The 25,346-nt window shown below is 60.5% G+C and overlaps 6 protein-coding genes across 6 annotated transcripts; 5 read left to right on the top strand and 1 right to left on the bottom strand.

Annotated features, from left to right (window-relative positions):
- Nucleotides 1-4,970: 4,970 nt before the first annotated feature.
- BXZ73DRAFT_54194 (uncharacterized protein) lies at nt 4,971-5,447 on the top strand (the record flags this gene model as incomplete). The annotated part of the gene is made up of 1 exon (XM_048021126.1): nt 4,971-5,447. A coding segment is annotated over one exon (477 nt), but the record flags the coding sequence as incomplete, so codon positions are not given.
- Nucleotides 5,448-7,615: 2,168 nt separating this feature from the next.
- Nucleotides 7,616-9,571, top strand: BXZ73DRAFT_106110 (uncharacterized protein; the record flags this gene model as incomplete). The annotated part of the gene is made up of 1 exon (XM_048016504.1): nt 7,616-9,571. One exon carries the CDS (start codon nt 7,616-7,618, stop codon nt 9,569-9,571), a length of 1,956 nt encoding a protein of 651 aa, XP_047873006.1.
- Nucleotides 9,572-10,741: 1,170 nt separating this feature from the next.
- BXZ73DRAFT_106109 (uncharacterized protein) lies at nt 10,742-17,674 on the top strand (the record flags this gene model as incomplete). The annotated part of the gene is made up of 6 exons (XM_048016503.1): nt 10,742-12,583; nt 12,742-13,038; nt 13,864-13,996; nt 14,049-14,263; nt 14,823-14,977; nt 15,496-17,674. The coding sequence occupies 6 exons, from the start codon at nt 10,742-10,744 to the stop codon at nt 17,672-17,674; spliced, it is 4,821 nt and encodes a 1,606-aa protein (XP_047873005.1).
- A 908-nt stretch (nt 17,675-18,582) lies between these two features.
- Nucleotides 18,583-19,898, top strand: BXZ73DRAFT_106108 (uncharacterized protein; the record flags this gene model as incomplete). The annotated part of the gene is made up of 2 exons (XM_048016502.1): nt 18,583-18,932; nt 18,962-19,898. The coding sequence occupies 2 exons, from the start codon at nt 18,583-18,585 to the stop codon at nt 19,896-19,898; spliced, it is 1,287 nt and encodes a 428-aa protein (XP_047873004.1).
- Nucleotides 19,899-20,687: 789 nt separating this feature from the next.
- BXZ73DRAFT_54209 (uncharacterized protein) lies at nt 20,688-21,725 on the top strand (the record flags this gene model as incomplete). The annotated part of the gene is made up of 4 exons (XM_048021130.1): nt 20,688-20,712; nt 20,765-21,217; nt 21,282-21,340; nt 21,396-21,725. 4 exons carry the CDS (start codon nt 20,688-20,690, stop codon nt 21,723-21,725), a joined length of 867 nt encoding a protein of 288 aa, XP_047873003.1.
- Nucleotides 21,726-23,071: 1,346 nt separating this feature from the next.
- On the bottom strand, nt 23,072-25,325 carry BXZ73DRAFT_106106 (autophagy-type protein 22; the record flags this gene model as incomplete). The annotated part of the gene is made up of 7 exons (XM_048016501.1): nt 23,072-23,257; nt 23,312-23,419; nt 23,476-24,533; nt 24,775-24,848; nt 24,900-25,037; nt 25,097-25,159; nt 25,219-25,325. 7 exons carry the CDS (start codon nt 25,323-25,325, stop codon nt 23,072-23,074), a joined length of 1,734 nt encoding a protein of 577 aa, XP_047873002.1.
- Between the last annotated feature and the right edge of the window lie 21 nt (nt 25,326-25,346).

Raw genomic sequence — 25,346 nt, 5'->3', positions numbered from 1 at the left:
GTTGGATCCCCAGCGGATCATTGCGCCCACAAAGAGCCCGCCGTATGGGTGCGCCCGCATCTTCTTCCCCGCGCACTCTCTACTCATATCCTTCCTCCGCGTCACTCTGCCTGCGGCCCACAAATAGCCAACGATGAATAAAATGGCATGGGGTGTCCACTCGGATGCTCTACGACGTGGTACACTAGTGCAGAGCACGCTTCTTCGGCGCCCAAGCCCTGTCTCCCCCGATCCCGCCCACTCCTCACCCATGCCTTTTTTCCGTTCCGCTCCTATCCCCTACCGATATTCGGACATCAAGAAATTTCCGGAGAGCATGCACTGGGTCATCTATGGAGCTGTTTGAAGCGCAAGGCGCGCGATCTCGGTACGTCCGCCCGTCACTCCCTCTAACTCTCCGCTCAATTCCTTCTTTCGAATGCCACTTTTCTCCGCTGTTAAACTATCGCACGCCAAGACCGCACCATGAATAATCTGTTCGGACACTTTGCGGGATACTGCGTTGGCGCAGAGCGTAGTGTTTTGGTACGCCCACGCCTTTTCTACCGCCCACTCTCGACTCATTTACTTCTTCCGCTTCCTGCTCGCGTTCCACATTCAACTGCAATATGCCAAGACTGTACCGCAGAGCGTCTGCTCAGATACTATGTGGCGATACTGCGCCGACCTGTAGTGCTGTGTTCTGGTGCGCCCACCTTGTCCTCCTACTTACTCTTCGCTCACGCCCTTCATCTGTGTCCTGTTCCTCTCCAAACTCCAACAGTCAGACACGAAGATGGCTCTGAGGAGCACCTCTACCTCTACGATCCTTTATAGGGACTTTGCGGGTGCGTGACACACGTTTCCGGTACGTTGGTCCCGGGACTTCGTCTCGGAGTCCTACACCGGTCTCCTCACTCCTACCTCCTACCTCTCATCGCTTCTCGTGCGTCGCACTCCCTTCCATCAATCGGCGGCCCACTAGTGATCGAGGTCACATCGCGGAGCTCCCACTCGGGTGCTCGGCGAACGTCATTAGCGCGCTGCGTGCTTCTGGATCCGTACGTCCACCCATTTATCTCGCTTGCTCTGCTCACGCCCGTCTGCCATCCAGTCGTCAAGCTTCGGCATCGCTCTACGAAGCTCCCTTACGAACACGTTATGAGATCCTTCGCCTCCTCGAGCATGTGTGTATGCCTCATCTCTTCCAGTGCCTACCTCCGCTCACTCAATTCTACCCCATCTCCGGAAGCCACACACTTTGATAGCCTTTCTAAATTGCCTACAACGAAGTGTCATATGAAGTATGTCTCGTGTCGGTGAACTCTTGTTTTAAAGTACGTCCTGAACCAGGTCTTTGACGCCCATATTACTATGTTCTTTCTCCATGCGTTGGCGCCTCCAGTTAGTCGTTGTGAGCCGCAGTACAAAGGGTCACATACTGGCAAGCAAGGAAGGCAAGATCTTTGCTCCTCGTATGCAGCAGTGATAACATGATGAGGGTTGTTCAGGTGAGCCCCATCTCGTTACTTCTCCCCCCATCCTGAGCCACTGTCCTATCAGCAAACCCTCCGCTTGCCTGCTATCTCTCTACACCCTCATGGTTCCTCCAGATCCTGGCCAACATCATGGCCCACACATCGGTGCCCAAGAGCACCAGCCTATTCAAAACCCACCCATCCAACGACGCCCCCCGAGCCCCAGCGTCAGCGTTCTCTCGAAGAGAAGACTGACGGCTGCGTCCCACCATAGATTTGTTGGTGATGGAAAGAGTAAAAAGATTGATATGGTGTGTTCTACTTTATTGCAAAGCTGAATATTCACGTTAATCACTATCACCAGGACCATAACGCACGGCCTTTGGAGCTTGTAGAAACTACCCCCGTTACGAAGTACCGAGTGAGTATTGCTGTGCGTAGCTCTTAAACTGTGTTGATGAACCGATTCTTCAAGGTCGAGATCCGGCGTCCCACTGCGCCTACCGCACGTCGAGAGGTCTTGCGGATTGTTCCCTTGCCAAAACCTCGGCGTAGCGTTCAGCCGATGCCCGCTCCCAGCTCTCAGGAGACGCTGAGTTCGACGCCGAGCGAGAGCCAACATGAAGCCAACGTGCGCCGATTCTTCACGTCGATGTGGTGTTTGCGGCGTCTAACATGTCCAGTTCAGCCTGTACACCGTACCCCCCTGAACACGAGACCGATGCACTCTCAACCTGAACAGGCCATGAGCATCGATAGCCACGCCGCTCAAGAGCAGCCTCTCATGGACGCACACATCAACGACGTCCTCTCAGAGGATGACAGCGAGCAGTTCATGGACTGTGAACAGGATTTCCATGACGCAATCCAACCCGTCGACGTCGACTCCCAGTCCAACGACGAAGACGCTTTGTACGCCATGGCTCGCTCGCAGCCCGTCGACAGGGACTATCAGCTCAGCTCCGAAGACGCCCTGGACGCCAACGGTCGCGCGCAGTCCATCGACGAAGACCCCCGGTCCAGCGACGAAGACGCTTTGTACGCCATGGCTCGCTTACAGCCAGTCGACAGAGATCATCAGCTCAGCGACGATGACGCTATGGATGCCGTCGGTCGCGCGCAGCCCATCGACGAAGACTTCCAGCCCGGCGATAACGACGCTGTGGACGCCGACGGTCGCACGCAGTCCATCGATGAAGCCTCTGAGCCCGGCGACGACGACGCTATGGACGCCAACGGTCGATCACAGGCTGTCGACAATGGCTCCCAGTCCAGCGACGAAGACACTATGGACGCCGACGGTCGCACGCAGTCCATCGATGAAACCTCTCAGCTCGGCAACGACGACGCTATGGACGCCGACGGCCGCTCACAGGCTGTCGACAAGGGCTCCCAGTCCAGCGAAGAAGACACTATGGACGACGACAGCCACACGCAGTCTACCGACAAAGACTCTGAGCCCAGCGAAGACGACGCTATGGACGCCGACGGTCGCACGCAGCTCATCGACGAGGACTCCCAGTCCAGTGACGAAGACGCTTTGGACGCCAACGGTTGCTCACAGCCTGTGGGCGAGGGCTCCCAGTCCAGCGACGAAGACCCTATGGACGACGACGGCCGCGCACAGTCTACCGACAAAGACTCTGAGTCCAGCGACGACGACGCTATGGACGCCGACGGTCGCACACAGCTCATCGACGAGGACCCCCAGCCCGGCGACGACGACGCTTTATACTCCAACGGTCGCGCGCAGCCCATTGACAAGGATCCCCAGTCGAGTAACGAGAAGGGTCGCGCGCGGCCCTCTTGCGCCGACAACTCAAAGTCTCAATCCCAATTCCAGTCAATGTCCGGCTCGCAGCCGATACGTACGACTCCCTCTCTCAGCATCTTCACCTTATCTCCTGTCGCCGACCCCCTTTCTACATATTTCAAACCGTGGCACACCCTTGCCGGGCCTGGAGTACCGCCGCACGGAGGTGCGCTACGGGACAATTCTGGTCCTGAGCCCTCTTACCCCCGTATTCGATCGCCGTATGTTGGCCCTCAAAACTCGTCGTATAACTATTTCAACACCTCGGACCCTTCCTTCTCTTCCCATGGTTTCGTCAAGCAGCCTCCACACCCCGCCCCCGCCGCAACTCGTCCCACCCCGCGGCCTCCACCGTCCTCCAAAAGTAGCACCGCACCTCGCCCGCACCCCGCTCCCGCCGCACCTCGTCCACGCCCTGCTCCTACCGCACCTCGTCCACGCCCTGCTCCTACCGCACCTCGTCCCATTCCTCAGCCCTCCACGTCCCCCCAAGGCAGTATCGCATCCATTCATCCTGCTCGTTCTTTACAACGCAACGGAAGCTATGCGCTGATGAGTCAAAGCAACGAATCGGACGCTAGCACCTCCCTCAACGGTGAACATCACTCCAGTGCTGAGCAGCACAGAGTCCCTTCGCCTATATTTGTGCAACCGCCGTCGGTGAGTAGCTCCTTATCATACGGTGTTCCCAATGGATGCTAATCCATGTCTCTAGCGCGCTCACCTGGAGCGTGAAGCCACGCCAACTCAGCGTGATTATCGCCCATCCTCTGGCGGTGCAAGCGGCGGTGAGATGGTATTTCAATCCGCGATGATAACCATGATGGAGACATTGATCAAGGAGAGTCGGGATACCCGGTAAGTTGGCGAACCCATATGCGTCATTCTATCGTGTTATCGACTGATTCTTGTATGCGCACAGGGCCGTGATGACGCGTGTTCTTTCCCGCCTCGAGAGCGGCGAGGCAGAACAAGGTGCCACAGCTCCAGCTCATGGCGCGCGGCGCGGTCGTGGAGGTGGGAGACCTATCACAGGAGGTGACGCGTCTGTCTCAGACGCAGATGACGAGACAAGTCCCAAGAAGACCAAGAAGAAGAAGAAGTCGGTAGCGATGGCTCTCAGTGATCCTGCCAATTACAACGCGAAGTTGTTCCTCCAGGTAAGCAACCGTTCCTCTGTAGTATCCTTGCAGTACTCATCACCCGCTCAGAGCTGCGTCCGCAAACACCTCGATGCAATGTGTAGCGTTGCATCGATAGCAGAGCTCGTTAAGGAGCAACCTCCGATCAGCGATTCAGACGTCGAAGATTTCAACGACAACTTGCACGGTGCTCTTACCTGCACGGTTGAGAATTTCCGCGTTGACTGGATACGTCCTTGGACCACCACACCGTTCAACCAGCTTGCTCGTGAGATCTTTATAGATCACTTCTTGACCGCGTTGCCCGGATACGAGCTGGACTCAGAGATCGTCATCTCTCCAGTTTTGCGCACGAAGAAGATCATCGGGCATATCTTGGATAAACACATGGATGGCAAGCGGTCCAAGTACAAGGAGGCCCTCCATCCGCCTTCCGAAGAGGCCCGCAACGAAAAGCTACGCATCAAAGCCATGCGCTCTCGGCAGTCCGGGGTGAGTGGAGTTCGCTTCTTGTAGAGTACTTGAGCTTATTTGATTGCTTCTCAGATTTCTCAGACGCGACGATCGATCGCCGCACAGCTCAAAATCCACCGTGTCAACAAGATGCTGCAGAAACTCCTGCCCGGCCACATGAGTGGAGACGAGACGGATGACGAAGTCAAGACTCACCCTCCCCTCTTTCGCATGAAGAAGGTACCATGGCGTAGTCAACAACTTAACGAGTGGTTGTGGACACTCAGCTGCCAGCACATCGACAACTTCAAGACGCCAGTAGGCGCTCGAGCGAGTCCAGGCAATCCGCCCCGATCCCGCTACCTTCCCACAAACGCCCCCGACCAGATCGGCCCCGTTGCGAAGGGATTGTGGCGCAACTGCTATGATCGAAAGTGGCTCAGGGCTTGTCAGCCGTATGAGATCGCCATGCTTGAGATCATTGACGAAGACTTCGACTTCGCCTTGCCTCTCAGGCCCAGGACACCATTTCCGAACTCGATCGATGCCAAGGCATTGCGTAAGGCCATGCGCTCCAAGTAGTCGTGAGTGAACAAAGAACAACTACGATCTACATGCTGACGTCCACTGACAGGTGGCTCGTCTATGTTATACCCATGATGTATATGATGTTGTGTAACACTGTCCCCTCTAGCAGCGCTAGAGATATTTAACAACTTTCGAATGTATCGGAAGCCCCCGACCAGCAGTGAATCAAGCAGCCGTGAAAAACGGAGCTCTTGGATGGCTCACTGCCATTCTCATCGCTTTTACAGCGTGGGATCTGGCAAATTCGCGCTTGAAAATCCTGACGCTCCTCCGAATCGTCGCGCGTTATGAAGTGATTTTACCCGACTAGTACACCACCGCATCCTTTGGCCAGGTATGCGTAAGCTCACGAACCAGCGCCGTCAGTGCTACCGACATTCTCGTCCTCTCCAGCGGCCCCGCCTCGTCGCTCTATCGCCCACCCTTCAGCCCATCGTCCGCACCCACGCGACCATTGCCGCCTGCTCGATGCCGCTGTCACCCGTGAATTCGCTCAAGCCCCATACCTGGCTCGTCGAACTCTCGTTCACGACTCCGCTAAGCCCATTCAGGCTTGACCTTGCGCTCAACTGTGCGTTCCCATCCGGTTCAAGCCCGCCAGTGCGCTTGACCCTCCGCTCGACCATCGACGCAGCTCAGGTACGTATCCCTTTGCTCGCGCTCACGATATCTCAGTCGAGCGTTCTCCCAGACACGCTCCCGCCCCAGCGATAATCTGTGCCGCGCTCACTACGGTCGAGGAGCTTCACCCCGGAGTAGAACCTTGAGCGTTCTGCGCATGAAGAGGCAATCTCGTCAGTAACGTGCATTGTTCTGTAGTCTGTATGATACTGACTTTCCGTACCGCGTCTTGTCGCGCACGTCCGCAAGGCGCGCTCGTGAATAGTAGCTATGAGAGCTCCGGGTGCCACTGCGCTCGTGGATCTGGAGCCACTGCGCTCGTAGCTCCGGAGCCACTGCGCTCGTAGCTCTGAGCGCCACTGCGTTCATAGCTCTAGGCGCCACTGCGCTCGTAGCTTCCAGCGCAATCGCACTGCGATGCGATTGCGCTGGAAGCTACCGGCCGGTAGCTCCCACTGCAGCAATATGTTCGCCTCCTTGCTTGAGGCTCTGATTAGCTTCGATCCGGGCGCATGTGATGGTAGTCCTATCGCACTGCGCGACGAGTCTGTCTGGTGCCGAAAATTCTGAGGAGCTTGCCAACACCAGGTAGTAGAACGTTGTATACTAGCTAACAGTGGATCTAATTAAACGCACACGGGAGGAATTGTCGCATGCGACGATGGTGATGACGGTCAATTCTGTCGCAAAACATCAGTGAAATTCCGTACAGAAACCAACATGACTTACGCGATCTAGAGCTCACTCGAGTGGGCCTAAGAGATTCGCGGGTGGCAGCGGCATCGAGCAGGTGGCGATGGGCGTGTGGGTGGGTGCGGATGGGTGGGTGCGGACGCTGGGCTCGCTGGTTCGTGAGCGGCAGGGCGAAGAAACATTAACGATCGGGTTTAGAGAGAGTCAAAAGGAAGGCGCTACTTACACGTCTCGGTGCCGAACATAAAACCTGGTAAGTGGCCGACCAGGCTGAGGCCATGAATCCTGGGCATGACCTGGTCTGCGGCAGACCAGGCCGATTCCATGATACCCAGTGGCGCGCATATCAGGCTCGGAACATGAGTCAGCCAGGTTACGTGGACCCACCATGTTCTTTGCACGGTCGGGGGCGGATCGTGATGCCTTACGCCACCCCGGGCGGGCGCAGACCACGGGCCGACCATGATTCCTGTTCTTTGTCCGGTCCGGCGCGGACCAGACAAAGAACGTGACCGTGACAGGTTCCATGGCAGTACCATGTTCCAGGTCCTATTCGGGCACCGAATATTCGGGATTTCTCGTCGTGCGATGAGCGTACGCAAACGTGCAGGAGCCACTCCCGCGATGACCGGCCCGGGCGGCGACCGCCCGACTCGGCGGCAATGAATGGCATCCTCGCTGTCCACCACGTCCTCAGGGCTTCTCTCCATCGCCTTTGACACCCAAACGCAACAACTCTTCTGCGTTTTTGCCATCTCGATCCAAGGACGACGTCTTCACTGAGCACAGACGGCCTACCATCACCACTGTGTCCGGTCCGCGACGACGTCCTCAAGCGCGTCTCCGAGATGGAAAATGCAGCGGGTGAAGCAGCTCAGGGCGCGAAACCAGAAGCTTCGGCTTTGCAGGTGGCTCGCGGTGACGAACGGTGCGCCGCCTGGAACAGTACGCCCCCCATAAACCGTTTGCCCACCGAGCTCCTCCTCCGTATTTTTGCCGCCTGCTTTCAGCCCACGAGCTTCGTCGAGGACGACCCAAGACGAACCCACCTGCGGCGCACGGTGCTCCTCCTCGTCTGTCGCGGGTGGCGGGACTTCATCGAGAGTACTCCGACACTCTGGACATTCGTCTCGCCGCACACGCCTCCGCCCCTTTACGACCTGCTACTGTCACGCGCGGCTGGGGCGGGCCTCGATTTCTCATTCAAATGCGAAGACAGGTCGGAATGTTCTTTCTCCCCGCATTTTTCTCCCGAAATTGCTCTTCTTGACTCACCTGATGAAGAAGACGACCGGACGACAAGCGATGGGGAGGATGACGACGACGACGACGACGACGATGACGAAGATGGGAGGGAAGAGGAAGAAGCGCAGGACGAGGATGAAGATGGGGAGGCGGGCGATGGGCATTCTGAGCGAGGATGGATTATCGACTGCGAAGAGTATTCATCCAAGGTCTGGTCAGAGGTCGCCGGAGCGGCGATCGCCACTCAATCGAAACGGACGCGCAGTCTTGCCTTGGTGGATTCCGATTGGCTGTTCTACACCTTGCAGTTCTTCGAAGCCCTCTTCCAAGACAGAACGTGGCCCATCCTCACGGACCTGTTCGTCGATCACACCAGCATAGACGAAGGCTCATCTCCTCCTCGCAACGCCGAGTTCTTTCTTCTCACGCAGGCGCGTTTCCCGAAACTCCAACACCTCACCCTCGACATGGTCCTCCCCATCGAGCCGGCGCTGTTTCCTCAGCTCAGAACACTCAACCTCATCGGCCCGACAGTGCATTGGCCTCCTCTTGAAGACTTCCTGCTCTGCCTCTCTCAATCTCCTCAGCTCGAAATACTCCGCATACGGCAGGAACTTGATATGTCACAAGACGGGCCCACGGCTCGCCACTATCCTCCACCGGCGCCCACATCCACACTCCAGCTCCCTTTGACGCTACCCCATCTGCGTTCGTTGAGCCTTGGTGCCGCACGTCATGAGGAAGTCAAGCTGCTCCTGCGGGCCTTCCCTCTTGCTCGCCCCGACCTCTATGTTACCGGTCTCTTCAACGAAGATTGGCGGCGGCCGCATGCGAATGTCCACCCCAGCCGCTGCCTCAGCATCCTCGACGCCTTCTTTCCTGACTGCGGGGACACAGTGCCGATACCTGTTCCCCGCTCGGTACAGAGGTTGTACGTCTATGCCACCCTCTTCCGGGCTACCATCAAGGGACTAGCCGACGACGACCCCCCAACCACTCTGTTCGAGTGGAGCGCTTCCTCCACGACTCGGCAGTCCCTCGACGGCGCAGGCACCAGCCGCTACGGCCTCTCCTGCGGCATCAACGACGTCGTCACGCTCTTCAGCGGATCACCCTTGCGGCGCATCAGCTTCTCCACCGACGACGTGTGCCCCGCAGACGGCCAGTGGGACAGACTGTTTACGACGTTTCCTGCTCTCGAGCACCTCGAGCTCATCGGCAACGGAGCGCCGATTGGCCTCCTCCACGCGCTCACCCCTGCCCCGTCCTTGTCGAGCGTCACAGACAGCGGCCCCTGTCGTGCTCTCCGGGAACTGGGCTGCTTCGTCTACCCAGCGCCGGAGGCCGCGGAGGTGGTCTTCCAGACGATAGTCGAGTGCCTCCGAACGCGGGCGCGGCACGGCATGCATCCGCTGCGTCAAGTCGAGGTGCGCGTGCCGGTGCCGAGTGACGAAGGTGCAAAGAAAAGGTTCCAGTTCGGGGTCGGACCTTACCTGGAAGAGTTGCGAGAGCTGGTCGAGGGAGAGGTCGACTTCAGGGATATCGCTTCTTACGATTGACGTCCTGTAGCGTGCCGGGTAGCAAACGTGTTGTGCTTGAAAGAGGCTTGGCCATTTGAAAGGCAGCTGCAGAGCAACTCACCACACCGCCCTCATCGAGGAGTGTAATCAAGGAATGCTTAGCCACTGGCTGCGACGAGCACCTGCCAGTCTGGACCTGCCTGCACGTCGTGTCGGACTGGCCGTTGCTCGTCGCGAGCACATCCGGGTCGACAGTCGGCCGTGTCCTTCTCCTTTCTCGCTGTCGTCGTCGCGAACGTCCGTGCACCGCCCGTGTCCGAGCAGAAGGCAAGCGCGGCGGGCTCGCTCATTGACTAAACCCATACTAAGTACCACGAGCTTCGTCCTTCATTGGACTGCGGTGACCCCTCCATCTCATCTCCGTAGGTCAGTCACAGGAATTCCTAGCATTTTTAGGGCGGCTCGACTGAAATGAAAGCAACGCGACGACCTGCGTCATCGCCACCCTCTGCGGATCCGCGCGCGGCCACGGAAACGCCGACGTCATTCTCGAGCCATGAGCACGTGTAGCTCGTCTGCATCCGGTTATTTCTGAACGCTGTGCACGGAGCCCGATGGCGGCTCGGCACCGCTGGTATCACACCTACTCGAGCACGCAAACACGAAGTAAACTTCTTCCGGATGACTATGACAATGCTCTATAAACCAGAGGTTCTGCATCCACAGCTTGGTGAAGAGGCTGCTATCCACCGTCTCTTGTGACTCGTGAGTTTCAACCCTTTGCACGCAACCTCCCGTTCTGGCGCTGACGCTCACCTATGTTCCGATCGGAGCTGGCATCCTTGTCACGCGGGGTGTGCAGGCCGTTGAGAACGAGCCGCGGCGCGTTTCCATGTTAACGATGCTTCGCACGGTTCTCCGCGAGCGGTCCATCGTCGTCGTCGCTGTCGCCGCAGGCCGACGAGAGGACGTCGATGATGTTGTGGTAGTCCGGGTGGTCACCAACGTAGAAAGGACGGGCGTGAGCAACCGTTCTCTGCCAAGCCATGTGCGTGATGACCGGCCCGGGTGGCGACCAGCTCGACTTGGCAATGGCAATGGCCTCCTCTTCCGCTGATCCCAGCTTGCTTCCACTGTCCACCACGCCTCCACCCCCTTTGGCACCCAAACTCAACAACTCTTCTGCATTTTTTCCATCTCGGTCCAAGGATGACGCCTTCAAGCACAGACGGCCTTCCACCACCACTGTGTCCGGTCCGCGACGACGTTCCCAAGCGCGTCCCCTGGAACAGTACACCCTCCATCAACCGTCTGCCCACCAAGCTCCTCCTCCGCATCTTCGCCGCCTGCTGCCAGCCCACCAGCTTCGTCAAGGAGGACCCAAGACGAACCCACCTGCGGCGCACGGTGCTCCTCCTCGTCTGTCGCAGGTGGCGGGACTTCATCGAGAGTACTCCGACACTCTGGACATTCGTCTCGCCGCACACGCCTCCGCACCTGTACGATCTGTTGCTGTCACGCGCGACTGGGGCGGGCCTCGACTTCTCGTTCAACCATGAATACAGGTCGGATTGGCCTTCTTCATCGCCCCTTTCTCCCGTCTATACATCCCTCGACCTGCCTGATGGAGAAGACGATCAGACGATAAGGAATGGGGAGGACAGCGACGGCGAGAGGGAGGATGGCCATTCGGAGCACGCTCGATGGATCGATATCCACTTCAACTGGACAGAGGTGGCCGGGGCGGTGATCGCCGCTCAATCGAAACGGACACGCAGTCTTGCGTTGGTGGATACCATTGGTTCGTTGCGCTACACCTCGCCGTTCTTCGAAGCCCTCTTTCAGGACAGAACGTGGCCCATCCTCACAGACTTGTCCGTCCCTTTCACCTATGTGCACGATCACGGATCTCCTGCTCGCAATGCCGAGTTCTTGTCTCTCACCCCGGCGCGCTTCCCGAGACTCCAACACCTCACCCTCGACATGGTCCTCCCCATCGAGCCGACGCTGTTTCCTCAGCTCAAGACACTCAACCTCACAGGCCCTACAGTGCATTGGCCTCCTGTGGAAGACTTCCTCCTCTGCCTCTCTCAATCTCCTCGGCTCGAAGAGCTCTTCATACGGCGCAAGCGGCCGGGTGGGTTCCAAGACGGACCTGCGGCTCGTCACTATCCCCCACCGGCACCCACATCTACACTCCAACTCCCTTTGACGCTACCCCGTCTGCGCTCGTTGGGCCTTGGTGCCGCGCGTCACGAGGAGGTCATGCTGCTCCTTCAGGCCTTTCCCTTTGCTCGCGCCGACCTCAATGTTACCGGTCTCTTCAATGAGGATTGGCGCCACCCGCCCGCGAACGTCGACCTCGGCCGTTGCCTCAGCATCATCGACGCCTTCTTTCCTGAACGCGGGGAGACAACGCCGATCCCTTTTCCCCGCTCGGTACAAAGGTTGTCCGTCTGTGCGAACCAATACGAGGCTACCATCAAGGGACTAGCCGACGACGACCCCCCAACCACTCTGTTCGAGTGGAGCGCTTCTTCCACGAGGGAATCCCTCGACGGTGCACCCCCCAGCCACTACGACCTCACCTGCAGCATCAACGACGTCATCACGCTCTTCCGCGGATCGCCCTTGCGGCGCATCAGGTTCTCCAGCGACGACGTGGGCCCCGCAGACGGTCAGTGGCACAGACTGTTTGCGGCGTTCCCCACTCTCGAGCACCTCGAGGTCGTTGGCGACGGAACACCGATTGGCCTCCTCCATGCGCTCACCCCCACCCCGTCCTTGTCGAACGTTGCGGACAGCGGCCCCTGTCGTGCTCTCCGGGAACTGTCCTGCTTCGTCCGCCCGCCGCCAGAGACCACGGAGGCGATCTTCCTAACGATGATCGAGTGTCTCCGAGCGCGGGCACGGCACGGCATGCACCCGCTGCGCCAAGTCGGGGTGCACGTGCCGATGTCGAGCTACGCGGATCCAGAAGAAAGGTTCCAGTTCGCGGTCGAACCTTACCTGGAGGAGTTGCGAGAGCTGGTCGAGGGAGAGGTCGATTTCGTGGATCTCGCTTTTTACGATTGACATCCTGTAGCGCGCCGGGTAGCAGACGTCTTATGCTTGTAATCGATGTGCTCGCCCCTGCGGCTTGCGGTGCTCGACGTTCGTTGTCCGTCTGAGCGTGATGGACATGCTGATCGTACTACCCGGACTCACAGGGCCGTTCAGGGTACATGGAGAGTATCGGTTACAAACGGCGAACGCCGCCCAATCCCGGCGCCACGCACAGCTCGCCCTCATCAAAAACGCTTGGGCAAAAGGCAGGAGCAACTCGCCACACCGCCCTAATCGAGGAACAGCCACTAGCTGCAACGAGGACCTGCCTGCCTGCACGTCTTGCCGGACTGGCTGTTGCTCGTCACGAGCACGCCCGGGTCGACGGTGTCCTCAGCTGCTCCTTTGTCGTCGCCGTCGTCGTCGCGAACGTCCGTGCACCGCCCGCGTCCAAGAAGCAGGTAAGCGCGGCGCCCGGCTCGGGGACTGTCACCCAGTGCGTGTTCTGCGTTTGGTCGCACGACGGGTGCTGCCAGACGACCGGTTGGCTCGTTCGCCAGGCCCGCACTAGACCACGAGCTTCGTTCTTCACCGGACCGCGGACACCCCTCCGTCTCATCTCTGTAGGTCAGCTACAGGGCATTTGCTGAGCACCATGATTTGGAGCGGCTCGACTGAAGTGAGGGCAACCCGACAACCAGCACCGTCGCCACCCGTCATGGGTCCACGCGCGGCCAAAGCCGCGGCACGGAAACGCCGACGTCGCTAGACCTCGAGCCATGACGCATGAGTTGTAGCTCGACGCCCTCAAGGGATACCGGCGGCACCTTCCTATGCATCCGGCTATTTCTGCACGCTCCCGGAGCCCGACGGCGACTCACGTCTCGCTGGTATCACACCTACTCGAGCACGCAAGCGCGAAGCAAACTTCTTCTTCCGGACGACTACGCCGTGGGCGCAATGCTCCGCAAATTAGAGATTCTACATGTAACATCTGCAGCTTGGCGAAGAGGCTGCTGTCCATCATCCTGTGACTCGTGAATTTCAATCCATTGCACGCAACCTTGCGTTCCGGCGCTGATGCTCACCTGTGTTCTCTGTACAGGAGGCTGCTGCACTTCATGGACGAGGTCTGCAGAGAACACGGGAGGACCCTACGCTCGGTCTCTTATAGTATGCCCCCTAGGGCCGTAGCGAACCCCCATCCTTCGTGCTACAGATCATGACCAAGTTCTGCTATGATATTATGCGCACGTCGACGGCGACTCATCTTCGCCGTCGTCCAGCCCGACCAGTCCCCCAAGCCCGCCCTTCTGCGCGTGGAGGCAGACGATATCTTCGTCCGGCTCCCCCACGGCTCCACATTTGAGCCCTCCTCGCGCCCGGCCTACGCGTTCGAGGACGAAGCGGAGCTCCAAGGTGTACGACTACGTGCCGCCGCCGCCGCCCTCCGTCGCGTCGCGTCCCACAGCCGTGCTGGATTTCATCCGCGTCGACGTTCGGTGCGCGCTTCGCTCGCCTCCCGTCTCTTGCACGGCGTCCGGGATCCCCGCAAAGCGCAACTACGACGTGACCGTGTCCACGGACGATGAAGGCGAGGACGACGAAAAGGACGGCGGTGACTCGGACGTCCCCCCGCGCCGAGCCCCCTGCCAGGAGAAGCCCGTCTGCCCCGTCGCGGAGCAGGTGCGCCACGCGCTGGAGCCGACGCTGCATGAGGGCTCGCGGACGAGATCGCGCGCATCGACGCCGCGGCGCGCGTGCGGGCGGCGCGCCATGCCGCCGGCGAACTTGGATGCTCCGGCGCGCGATCGCGGAGAGCGAGGCAATGGCGCGCGCGCGCGCCGAAGACGACGACGACGCCTCCCGCATCGGCGATCGCGCGTGGGTCGGAGGGCTGATGCGCGCCGGTGTCCGCAGTGCACTACGTACAATGTTGGATCCAGTACAAGGATCGAATACCGGCTCGGATACTTCTTGTAATGCACCTCGTCCACCACCCGCCTGAGCCTCGTGAGGTACCGCCTCTCGGCCTCCAGCTCGCCCGGCGGAGGCTCGTCCCCCTCGTCGTACTCGAGGTGCGGCACGACCGTCCACACCCCCACCCCGACCGTCGCGCGCGCACCATTTTCCTGGCAAACACGCATCTGACGGAGGTCGGGGTACGAGAACCGAAGCACCGAAGGCCCGTCTTCGTCATCGTCCTATGCGTCACGGCTCTTGTTGTCCTCGACCCCGCTCGCAGTGCCGTCTTCGCCACCGCGGCCGTCGCTTCCGCCGGGGCGTCAAGAGCCCGAACGCGCGCCCGTCGCCGCTGTACATGTCGCTGGCGAGCGTGAGGCGCACGAGCGGCACGCCGCGGAGCAGCGATGAGGTCCCAGAGGCCCTTGTAGTCGTCGTGTAGGTGCTCCTTGGACGGGTACGCATGGGGGGCGACCGCGAGCACCTCATTGGAGCTGGCATCCTTGTCCCTGCGGGGTGTGCAGGCCGTTGAGGACGAGGCCGCCGCGGGGTGTGTCCATGTTGACGATGCTTCGCGCTATTCTCCGCGAGCGGTGCGTCGTCGTCGTCGCTGTCGTCGCTGACCGAGGAGAGGACGTCGATGATGTGGTAGTCCGGGTGGTCACCAACGTTTTCGGGAATCTCCACGGGCGGTGGAGGAAGTTTGAGCAGACCTGGACAGAGTATCTGAAAAAGGGAGGGGGAGAGAAAATCGATGAAAAAGCAATGAGAGAAACACAGATGGCATGAACGAAGAAAGGACGAGCGTGCAACATGCAGGAGCGAATGTTCTCTGCCAAAGCAATGTGCGCACTGCGCGATGACCGGTCCGGGTGGCGACCGGCTCGACTTGGCAATGATTGGCAATGGCAACAGGCCTCCTGATCCCTTGCTTCCACTGTCCACCACGCCCTCAGGCCTCAGGGATTCTCCCCATCTCCTTTGGCACCCGAAATCAACAACTCTTCTGCGTTTTTCCATCTCGATCCAAGGATAACGCCTTCAAGCACAGACGGCCTGCCACCACCACTGTGTCCGGTCCACGACGACGTTCCCAAGCGCGTCCCCGAGATGGAAGAGGGTGAAGCGGCTCAGGGCGAGAAACCGAAGGCTTGGGCTCTGCAGGTGGCTCGCGGCGACGAACGGTGCGCCGCCTGGAACAGTACGCCCTCCATCAACCGTCTGCCCACCGAGCTCCTCCTCCACATCTTCGCCGCCTGTTGCCAGCCCACAAGCTTCGCCAAGGAAGACCCAAGACGAACCCACCTGCGGCGCACGGTGCTCCTCCTCGTCTGTCGCAGGTGGCGGGACTTCATCGAGAGTACTCCAACACTCTGGACTTTCGTCTCGCCACACACGCCTCCGCACCTGTACGATCTGCTGCTGTCGCGAGCGGGTGGGGCGGGCCTCGATTTCTCGTTCAAATATGATGAAAGGTCGGATTGGCGTTCGTCATCGCCCCTTTATCCCGACTATACATCTCTCGACCTGCACAACGGGGTGAGAAGTGATGGGGACGAGGACGGTGATTCTCCCATATGGCCTCAGGCAATGTCGCCCGAATATTCTCCCCAGCCTGCATCCTTCGACCTGCCTGATGGCGAAACCGACCAGACGATAAGCGATGGGGAGGACGGTGACGGCGAGGACGGCGACGGCGAGGACGGCGACGGCGACGGCGACGGCGACGGGGAGAAGGGCGATGGCCATTCGGAGCAAGGATGGATCGTCCGCTTCAGCTGGTCAGAAGTGGCTGGGGCGGCGATCGCCGCTCAATCGAACCGGACACGCAGTCTTGCCTTGGTGAATACCGCTCCGTTGTGCACCTTTCCGTTCTTCAAAGCCCTTTTCCAGGACAAAACGTGGCCCATCCTCATGGAATTGTCCGTCGAATTCACCGATATGGAGGAAGACACATCTCCTGCTCGCCACGCCGAGTTCTTGTCCCTCACGCCGGCGCTCTTCCCGAGACTCCAACATCTCACCCTAAACATGGTCCTCCCCATCGAGCCGACGCTGTTTCCTCGGCTCAAGACACTCAACCTCATCGGTCCTACAGCGCATTGGCCTCCTCTGGAAGACTTCCTCGTCTGCCTTTCTCAATCTCCTCAGCTCGAAACACTCCGCATACGCCAAGAATTCAATATGTCACGAGACGGACCCGCGGCTCGTCACTATCCTCCACCGGCGCCCACATCCACACTCCAACTCCCTTTGAGGCTACCCCGTTTACGTTCGTTGAGCCTTGGTGCCGTGCGTCACGAGGAGGTCATGCTGCTCCTTCAGGCTTTCCCTCTTGCTCGCGCCGACCTCGATGTTACTGGTCTTTTCAACAAAGATTGGCGGCAGCCGCCCGCGCACGTCGACCCCGGCCGTTGCCTCAGCATCGTTGACGCCTTCTTTCCTGACCGCGGGGAGACAATGCCGATCCCTTTTCCCCGCTCGATGCAGAGGTTGTTCGTTTATGCCTGCTCGACCAGCGCTTCCATCAGGGGACTAGCCGACGACGACCCCCCAACCCCTCTGTTCCAGTGGAGCGCTTCCCTGGTGCCTCCACATACTGTCCGTACGCCCCACAGCCGCTACGACCTCCCCTGCGGCATCAATGATATCGTCACGCTCTTCCGCGGATCCCCTTTGCGGCGCGTTCAGTTCTACACCTTCGACTCGCCCGCTGTGGCAGACGGCCAGTGGCACAGACTGTTTGCGGCGTTTCCCACTCTCGAACACCTCGAGCTTCACGGCAACGAAGAGTCGATTGACCTCTTCCACGCGCTCACCCCTGCCCCGTCCCCGTCGAACATTGCAGACGGCGGCCCCGGTCACGCTCTCCGGGAGCTGTCCTGCGACATCAGCAACTCCCCGGTGCCGGGGGCCACGGAGGCGATCTACCGGACACTAGTCGAGTGCCTCCGAGCGCGGGAGCGGCGCGGGATGCACCCGCTGCGTCAAGTCAACATCTACGTGTGGACGTCGAGCGAGGACCGCGCAGGGGAGGGGGTCCAGTTCGAGGTCGAACGTTACCTGGAAGAGTTGCGAGAGCTGGTCGAGGTAGGGGTAGAGGTCGGTTCCAGGTATCCTCTTTATTACGATTGACGCCCTGTAGCGCGCCGGGTAGCAGTCGTCTTGTGCTTGAAAGAGGCTTGCCAGCCAAAAGGCGGGAGCGACTCATCACACCGCCCTTATCAAGGAGTGTGATCAAGGAGTAGCCACTAGCTGCAACGAGCACCTGCCAGTCTAGGCCTGCCTCCACCTCTTGCCGGACTGGCTGTTGCTCGTCGCGAGCACCCCCGGGTCGACAGTGTCCTCAGCTCCTTTGTCGTCGCTGTCGTCGCGGACGTCCGTGCACCGCCCGCGTCCAAGAAGAAGGCAAGCGCGGCGCCCGGCGTGGGACCGCCATAGTTCTGCTTTTGGCACGAGGGGCGCTGTGAGACGACCGAGCGCCGGTTAGCGGCTGGTTCGTTCACCGAGCCCATCCTGGCACCAGCATCGTTCTTCACCGGTTACCCCTCCATCTCATCTCTGTAGGTCAGCTACAGGGGTTCTTGGCATTTGCTGAGCACCATGATTTAGAGCGGCTCGACTGGAACTGAACGTAAGTACTAGGGTTGATGCTGCGGTAATGACGGCTGCCGCAGACACCCCCTTCCTCGCTATCACCTCCGCCCGCGCCCACATAGAAGGTGCCCTGCGGTATCTCCTCTCACCACAATACATGCGTTTGGGCGCAGGCGAGGAAACCCTGTGTCTCTTTCTGTATTTGGCTGCGATCCATACTGACTCGTTGCGCACTTACCTAGCCTGTCAACCGAGTACGGACGAGCCGCCCACCGCAGTGTCGTGGTTCTCTACAGAGCCCCGGCTTGTGGTACGTGACAAGGGCTCGATGCGGAATGTGCTGCTCAACATGCCCCACTCCCGTAGGTGGGCGTTGCTCTATATAAGGAGGTCTGGAGGGCTCGAGGGGCAATGGTATGTCCACATCTCCCCAACACCCTTCTGAAATGCTCTCCCTCGCCCTCCAACTGTTGTTCCTTCCTGCCCTCCTAGCCTTCGCCCTGATCAGCGCAGCCAGGATACGCAGGCTTTCATTGGGAGAATCAACCACGAAACTGGGCGACGAACCCACAACCTCGACAGCACGGACACTGTTCCGCGACCGCAATTCCATCACCAGCCTCCTCGCCCCATCCGAAGGCGATCTCCCTTCGCTTCTCGCCGCGCGCGCCCACGCAAATGAGCGGTTCACCAACGCCTTCGACATCCACTCCACATTCACCTCCCCCTCTCGCGCCGTGCACGACACCTTCGTCCGGCGCATGAAGGCCCTCATCGACTCCAAGGCCACCGGTTGGTCGCGGATCCTCGACATCGCCGCCGCAGCGACGTCCACCTACACCCCCCGGCCGCCGCCGCCCAACCGTTCGACAAGACCGTCCGCGCGATCGTCCTCCACCTCGTCCTCGTCGCCCTCCTCGACGCCGACCCCGCCGCGCTCGAGTACCCCGCGCTCGACCGCTTCGCCGAGACGCTCAACGACCTCTGGACGCGCTCGAAGGCGCCCGCGCCGATCCCCCCGCACCTCCTCGCCGCGCTGCAGGCCCAGCTGCGGGCGTGGGTGCCGCGCACGCAGGAGAACGCGGGCGCGAACCACCTCGAGGTCATCATCCCCGCGTACGAGACCATGTGGCGCGTCGTCGCCGTCGCGCTCGCGCACGTCCACCTCGACCCGCGCCTCCGCGCCGGCTTCGACGCCTTCGGGGCGCGCCCGACCGCGGACGAGCTCGGCCGCGCCGCCGTCGACGGCGCGCCGAGCGCGCACAGCGTCGTCCTCGAGGTCCTCCGGCTGTACCCCCCGACGCGGCGGATCGCGCGGCACGTCCCGCGCGCCCCGCACGCCGACGCCGACGCCCACCACCCGCTCGCTGCGCTCGTCCAACGGTTCCTCTTCAACTTCAACACACGTCCGTCCACCCCCACGCGAGACTTCGACGTCCTCGTCGCCGACGTCGAAGCCGCCCAGCGCGAAGGCGCGGCGTGGGGCCCCGACCCGGACGCGTTCGACCCGCGCCGCTGGGAGCGCGCGGGCGGGTCCCCGTCGTCGCCGCCGCCGTCCGCCGCGGCGCTGCTCGCGTTCGGGCATGGGAGGCTCAAGTGCGTCGCCAGCGGGTGGGCGCCGGGCGCGGCGGCGGCGATCGTCGCGGGCGTGCTGAGCGCGGGGGCGCGCGTCGAGCGCGCGGACGGCGCGGACGCGGTGTCCGGCGGGCGAGATGCGTGGAGGGGCTGGTCCCTCGTCGTGCCGGCTGAGGAGGACGCGTGAGGTCGTCCTTGGAGTTTTGTTAAGACCGTCTCGTTTATGTGCTTTTTGACCCCAATGGCTCGGATTACAGTGTATGCACTATACCCCGGACTCGTAGGAGTTAACTGTGTTCGCCGGTCGCGGACGTTGTACATGTGTGTATATTACGCATACCCTGCCGTTTATCGCATGAATTAGTGTATCTTTCTGGCCTCGCCCTTCGCGTGCCCGAATCGACCCGCACTCCGCTCGGCATCTAGCGTTGGCTCTCGCGCGGGCTCGGACGGTTGGACGGACGCTCGCCGAGTGACATCGACGCCGGCAGAGCGGGATCGGGGGCGGCCCTCGCGCTGTATTTGCGCAGGGAAATCAAATCCGCGGCGGGGGGACCGAGCGCGTTCACCGGGATGGTTATTTGTGCGGACGGCGCGCCGTGCGGCTCGGGTGTCGCGGGACGCAAGAACGCGCTTTCCAAGCTCCTCGTTGGAACAGGATGACTCGACTGGGGAGAAAAGCGGTAAGTTGGCGCGCGGCCTCGGGGAGACGACCAGGGGCGCGCAGAACAGCGCGCGGCTTCGGGGCGCGACGCTCTCGTAAGAGAGACGTCTCCAGCGTCGCGTGCTCTCTTCGGGCGGGCGACGGAAGACAGACGACGACGGACGGAGACGGATGGGGCGGCTTGTGGAGTGCGCAGCGCGCAGGCCGGGGAGGGAAGTTGGGCGGTATAAAGCTTGTTAGGGGGCGGAGAACGAGAGCCCGCACACACGAACTTACACGCACACACAGACGACGCGCACCGACACCGAAACCATGTCCGCGCCCAAAGTTTGGTTCAGTGAGTCCCACCCGCGCCCTGCCCCTGCCCGCTTCTGACCCCGCCCTCCCAGTCACGGGCGCATCCTCCGGGTTCGGCCTCGAGATGGCGCGGAGCGCGCTCGCGCACGGCGACCGCGTCGTCGCGACGCTCCGCGACCCCGCCGCGCTCTCCGCGTTCGCGACGCGGCACGCGCCCGCCGCGCTCGTCGTCCTCCCGCTCGACGTGACCGCGCCGGGGGCGGTGCGCGCGGCGTTCCGCGCGGCGCTGCAGGCGTTCGGGCGCGTCGACGTCGTGTTCGCGAACGCGGGCGCGGTCGTCGCGGGCGAGGTCGAGAGCGTCGAGGGCGCGCGGGCGCGGGGGATGTTCGAGACGAACTTCTGGGGTGCGGCGGAGGTGCTGTGCGAGGCGGTGCGCGTGTTCCGGGAGGAGAACGTGCCGCGGGGCGGGAGGCTGATCGTGAACAGCGCGGGGGCGGGGGTGGTGGGGTACCCGCTCCTTGGCTGGTATTGCGCGTCGAAGCACGGTGCGTGCGGGGGTCTGCGCGCGGTTTGTGGGGACGGGGCTGACGAGGACTTGGGCTCTGGTAGCACTCGAAGGCCTCACGGAGACACTGGCGAAGGAGGTGCACCCGGATTGGAACATCAAGGTAAGCGTAGGCCACCAAAAGCGTAAGAAAATAAGCTTACCTCGCAAGCATACAGATTACGCTCGTCGAGGCCGGCGCGTTCTCGACCGAGCCCGCGGCGAAGCGGGTGCTCGCGCCGCGGCATCCGGCGTACACCGACCCGGCGCTGCGGACATCCGCCGTGCGCGCCGCGTTCGAGGACCCGGCGGCGGCGACCGCGTACCCGCAGTCGGACACGGCGAAGGGCGTAGAGAGACTCTACGCGCTGAGCGAGCTCGCGGCGCCGCCACTGCGCTTGCCGCTTGGACCGGATGGCGTTGAGTTCGTGCGGGCGCACATTCGGGAGATGCAGCGGGACGTGGAGGAGTATGCGGGGTGGTCGGAGGGCCTGGAAACGGATACGTAGACGCGATGGACGAGGGGCGGCGAGTTGTTGCTTAGTCTATATGATTGCCTCATGTGGAGGTATATTAAGCAGGGTCCATGAACTTGGCAAGACATTGGAACGTTCGGGTCGTCCGGATCGTTGTTCCCGAACAGTACTGTTCTGCTGCCCTCCGGAGAGAAACGCTCCGCGGTGACGTGGCAGTCGCGGTCAAGGGCGAAGGCCAACCTCCACTCGAGCTTGCCGGTGGCCCCCGTCGTTCGAGGCAGAATGCCGGGAACACAACCCCCGCACCGAGCCACGTTTGACCATAGCCAGACTGCGGTTCCTGAATGCAGAACGTCCTTCGGAAGGACGAGACGTCAGCGCGAGTCGAGGGACTGTGCTGCGGCAGCTCGTGCTTGCCTCGCTGCCCGCCGCGCAGGGTGCAGATGAACTCACATCCATGCATTCGAACATGGGAGTTCCTTTCTCGTGGTGACCGACATCGTCCCCACTTGGGCCAAGGGGCGGCGGCGTCGCCGTCGTTGGGCACGCGACTGGAGGTCAGCGCATCGGCGGCGCGCAGAAGACCTGACCTTCGTGCATGCGGGGCTCGCCGTGGTGTGCGAGATGCAGAGAACCGAGGAGCGCGAGCCACCGAGGCCGTCGGGCCTGCAGATATAAGATGAATGGGAGGCGGCGGGCAGAGGGCGGTATCACTCACCTGCACGCTCGTCACCGCTTCGTCGAACACTCGCCAATAACTCGCGCCTTCTCACCATGTCGTCCATGCTGTCCCATGCTGCTTCCCGTCCATCGGTGGTATTCTTGCCGGCGACGCTGTATTCGACGAACAAAGATATGCGCAAGCACTGCTCTCGGCGCGCGCTTCAAGAATATGCTCGCCTCGGATTCCGAGAGGCGGGCGCAACCCGTATCGAAATCACGTACGTCTCTCGGTCCAAGACAAGACCTGCCAACTCACTTAGATCGCATAGAACTGGGTACCACATCAGTCCAAGCATGTCCACAACGCACCCTTGGGTGACCGTCCGCTATCTAGACACAGAAGATCGCATCATTTGTCATCAAGTACGAAACGGGAGCATATATAACCGCTTCCACGTCTTCCAAGAGTCTTCTTTCAACTTGCGCAAGTCAATGCGCCCGATCAAGTTCATTAGTGTTAAACCAGAAGATGCGAAGTCGGCGCAGAGGAAGATGGTGAGCGTTGATGATGACTTGATTGATCATCCGGCTGAAGCACAAACACAGAAGTAGAGAATCTGTGATCATATGGGACATCGTTGCGCAAATGTATAATAAATCTTGATTTTCAGTCTATCAGCTGAGAAGTGTGAGGGATGTAGGAGCCGACACGTACATCAACGAGATCCCGAGCCCGCTGCCATGTATCTGAGCGCGTCCGCACGGCCTCGTTCCATGTTGACTTTCGTGAGGACAGGGATCGATAACCAAATCATGGCCGTGAGGAAGAAGAACGCGTATCGTATATTGCCGGTCGTGTCGGCAATGACTCCAACGACCAGAGGTCCGAGGAAGGAGCTGGACTGGACGCAAACGTGAGACTTCCCATGGCGTGATCTGTTGTGGAGAGAACATACCTTGTCCGTGATCGAGAACAGCGCGTACCACCGCGCTTCTTCGCCCGGCGGGATGATCTCTGCGTAAAGCGCACGAGCGTACCCTTGGAACGCACCATAGACCGATCCCTGTGCGCAGCGTTCATTGTCAGCGGCACGACGTTGCAGGAGGAATCGGCACTCACGAAATAGACGGCGAGAACAAACATCTCGCCAGGGGTCGTCAGGCCTCCGAACTTTACCGCGGAGCTCTGGAAGAACGGGAGGAAGCCTAGGCATCCATACGCAGGCACCAGTGATGCAATGATCACCAGCGCCGTGACCGTCTGGAGGTTCGACCATCCCCTCCGGCGCTGGATCATCGGCACCACGAGCGAGCCCGCGATGCCTGCCGTCGGAGAGATCGCGCCGATGAGGATGAGGGACGACGCAGGCATGTGGAGCACCGTCTTGCCGAACAGAATCGCGGTGTTCGTGATCGTGGTGAAGCCGTCGGAGAGAAGGAACCAAGCGGCGAGATACACGAAGGTGTTGCGCAGCTTGCGGACCTCGCGGTAGTGCAACATGCGCCCGAGGCGCTTCCACGCCGCCACGATCTCGCGGGACATGCGCCATTCACGCTCGGGGGACGAGGGGGCTGTGCCGTCGAGTTCGATAGCGATGGCGGCGGCGGTCGCGGACGCACCGGGGAGCCAGGCTGCAGCAGGGAGAGTGAATAGTGCCCACCAGAGGCCGCTGAGACCGATGGCGAGGCGCAGAGCATCGGTGGAGCCCTTCATCAGGGTTACGGGAATGAGAGTAAGGATGAGCACGATGATTCCTGCCGAGTAACCCATCGCGATTCCTTGAGAGGATATGCGGGAAATGGTCGCGGAGAGGATTTTCTCGTGGTTGACCTTGGCAGCCTTGAGTTCGGAGCTCTCGGTGCCCTCTTCGTGCGCCAAGAGAGGCTGTTCGGCATCAGCGTCAGTGTCTGGATGTTCGTACGACGTCCTCGCATGGCTGGAAGAGGCGACCCGTGCGACCTCGTTGCGGGCTTCGAGCACTTCTTGCGCTTCGTGCGCGAGAGTGGGGATATATGCGTTCAGGGTGACCATAGAAGCCCCGAAGCCGACGTTGGCGCAGACGGCGAGCACTGCAACAAGAGGCCACAACGGAGAGGTAGACGGTAACAGCAGGAATAGGACTGCCGCCGTTGAGCCAAGTGCGGCAAAGGAGAGGAGCGCCTTTTTGCGATGTGCAGCTAGTGGGGATGCTCGTCAGCTCGGATGTACGCTACACATCGCAACAAACTATCAGGGTCTTCGACGGGCCCTCGACTGCTGCCACCCACACAGGTTGTGCGCAGACAGACGAGGCATTAGTCCAAGAACGCGTGGGCGACCTGCCCTCTCAGCATGCAAGTAGTGCCCGAGAATCCTCGCAGCCAGCCATACTGCTTCATAGGTAGACACAGAAAGCTAGATTCATCAGGAATGACTTACGGTGGTCCGCAATGCCACCCATAGAGATGACAACTAAGGCCTGCAAGGCCACGGAGAACGAAAGGACATACAAGCTGGGGCGCGTGAGATCTGAATCCCCAGTACGAACTAGAGCATGGGCGTACCTGAAGCTCGCCGTGTCCACCCAAAACCAACCTAGCTTCACTACGCATCTTGCCTCCTCGCCCGACTCCGTGGTTGTTGGGGCACCCGAGACAGAAGAACACGGTTCAGTCTTGTTGGGAAGGAGGAACCCGTTGTCCCTGCGAGTGCATGCAAAATTGGTTTGTATAAAGCCCGGGTGATCCTACCAGGAGCGTACCTTGCAAACTGCTCCAAGCATATCGGCAGGAAGAGGGTTACAGAAGCGATCACGAAGACTTCGCTGTGATGGCGTACAGAGCTCAATGATGGCAGCTTCAAGAATAACAATACCTCACGTACCTAGCAAATGCATAGCTGAACCATCCCCACAGGTGCTTCCGGTATTTGGTTTTATCAAAGCGGGGAACCTCGTGTTCGTAGTGACTTGCAGCACTCGCGTCGGCCATCGGAATATTGCTAGACAGTTC

Source organism: Epithele typhae, assembly GCF_022376455.1.
Source record: "Epithele typhae strain CBS 203.58 chromosome Unknown BXZ73scaffold_77, whole genome shotgun sequence".
Lineage (NCBI taxonomy): Eukaryota > Fungi > Basidiomycota > Agaricomycetes > Polyporales > Epitheliaceae > Epithele > Epithele typhae.
The sequence above is the reverse complement of the archived record's forward strand: the minus strand, read 5'-3'. Positions and strand labels throughout refer to the sequence as shown.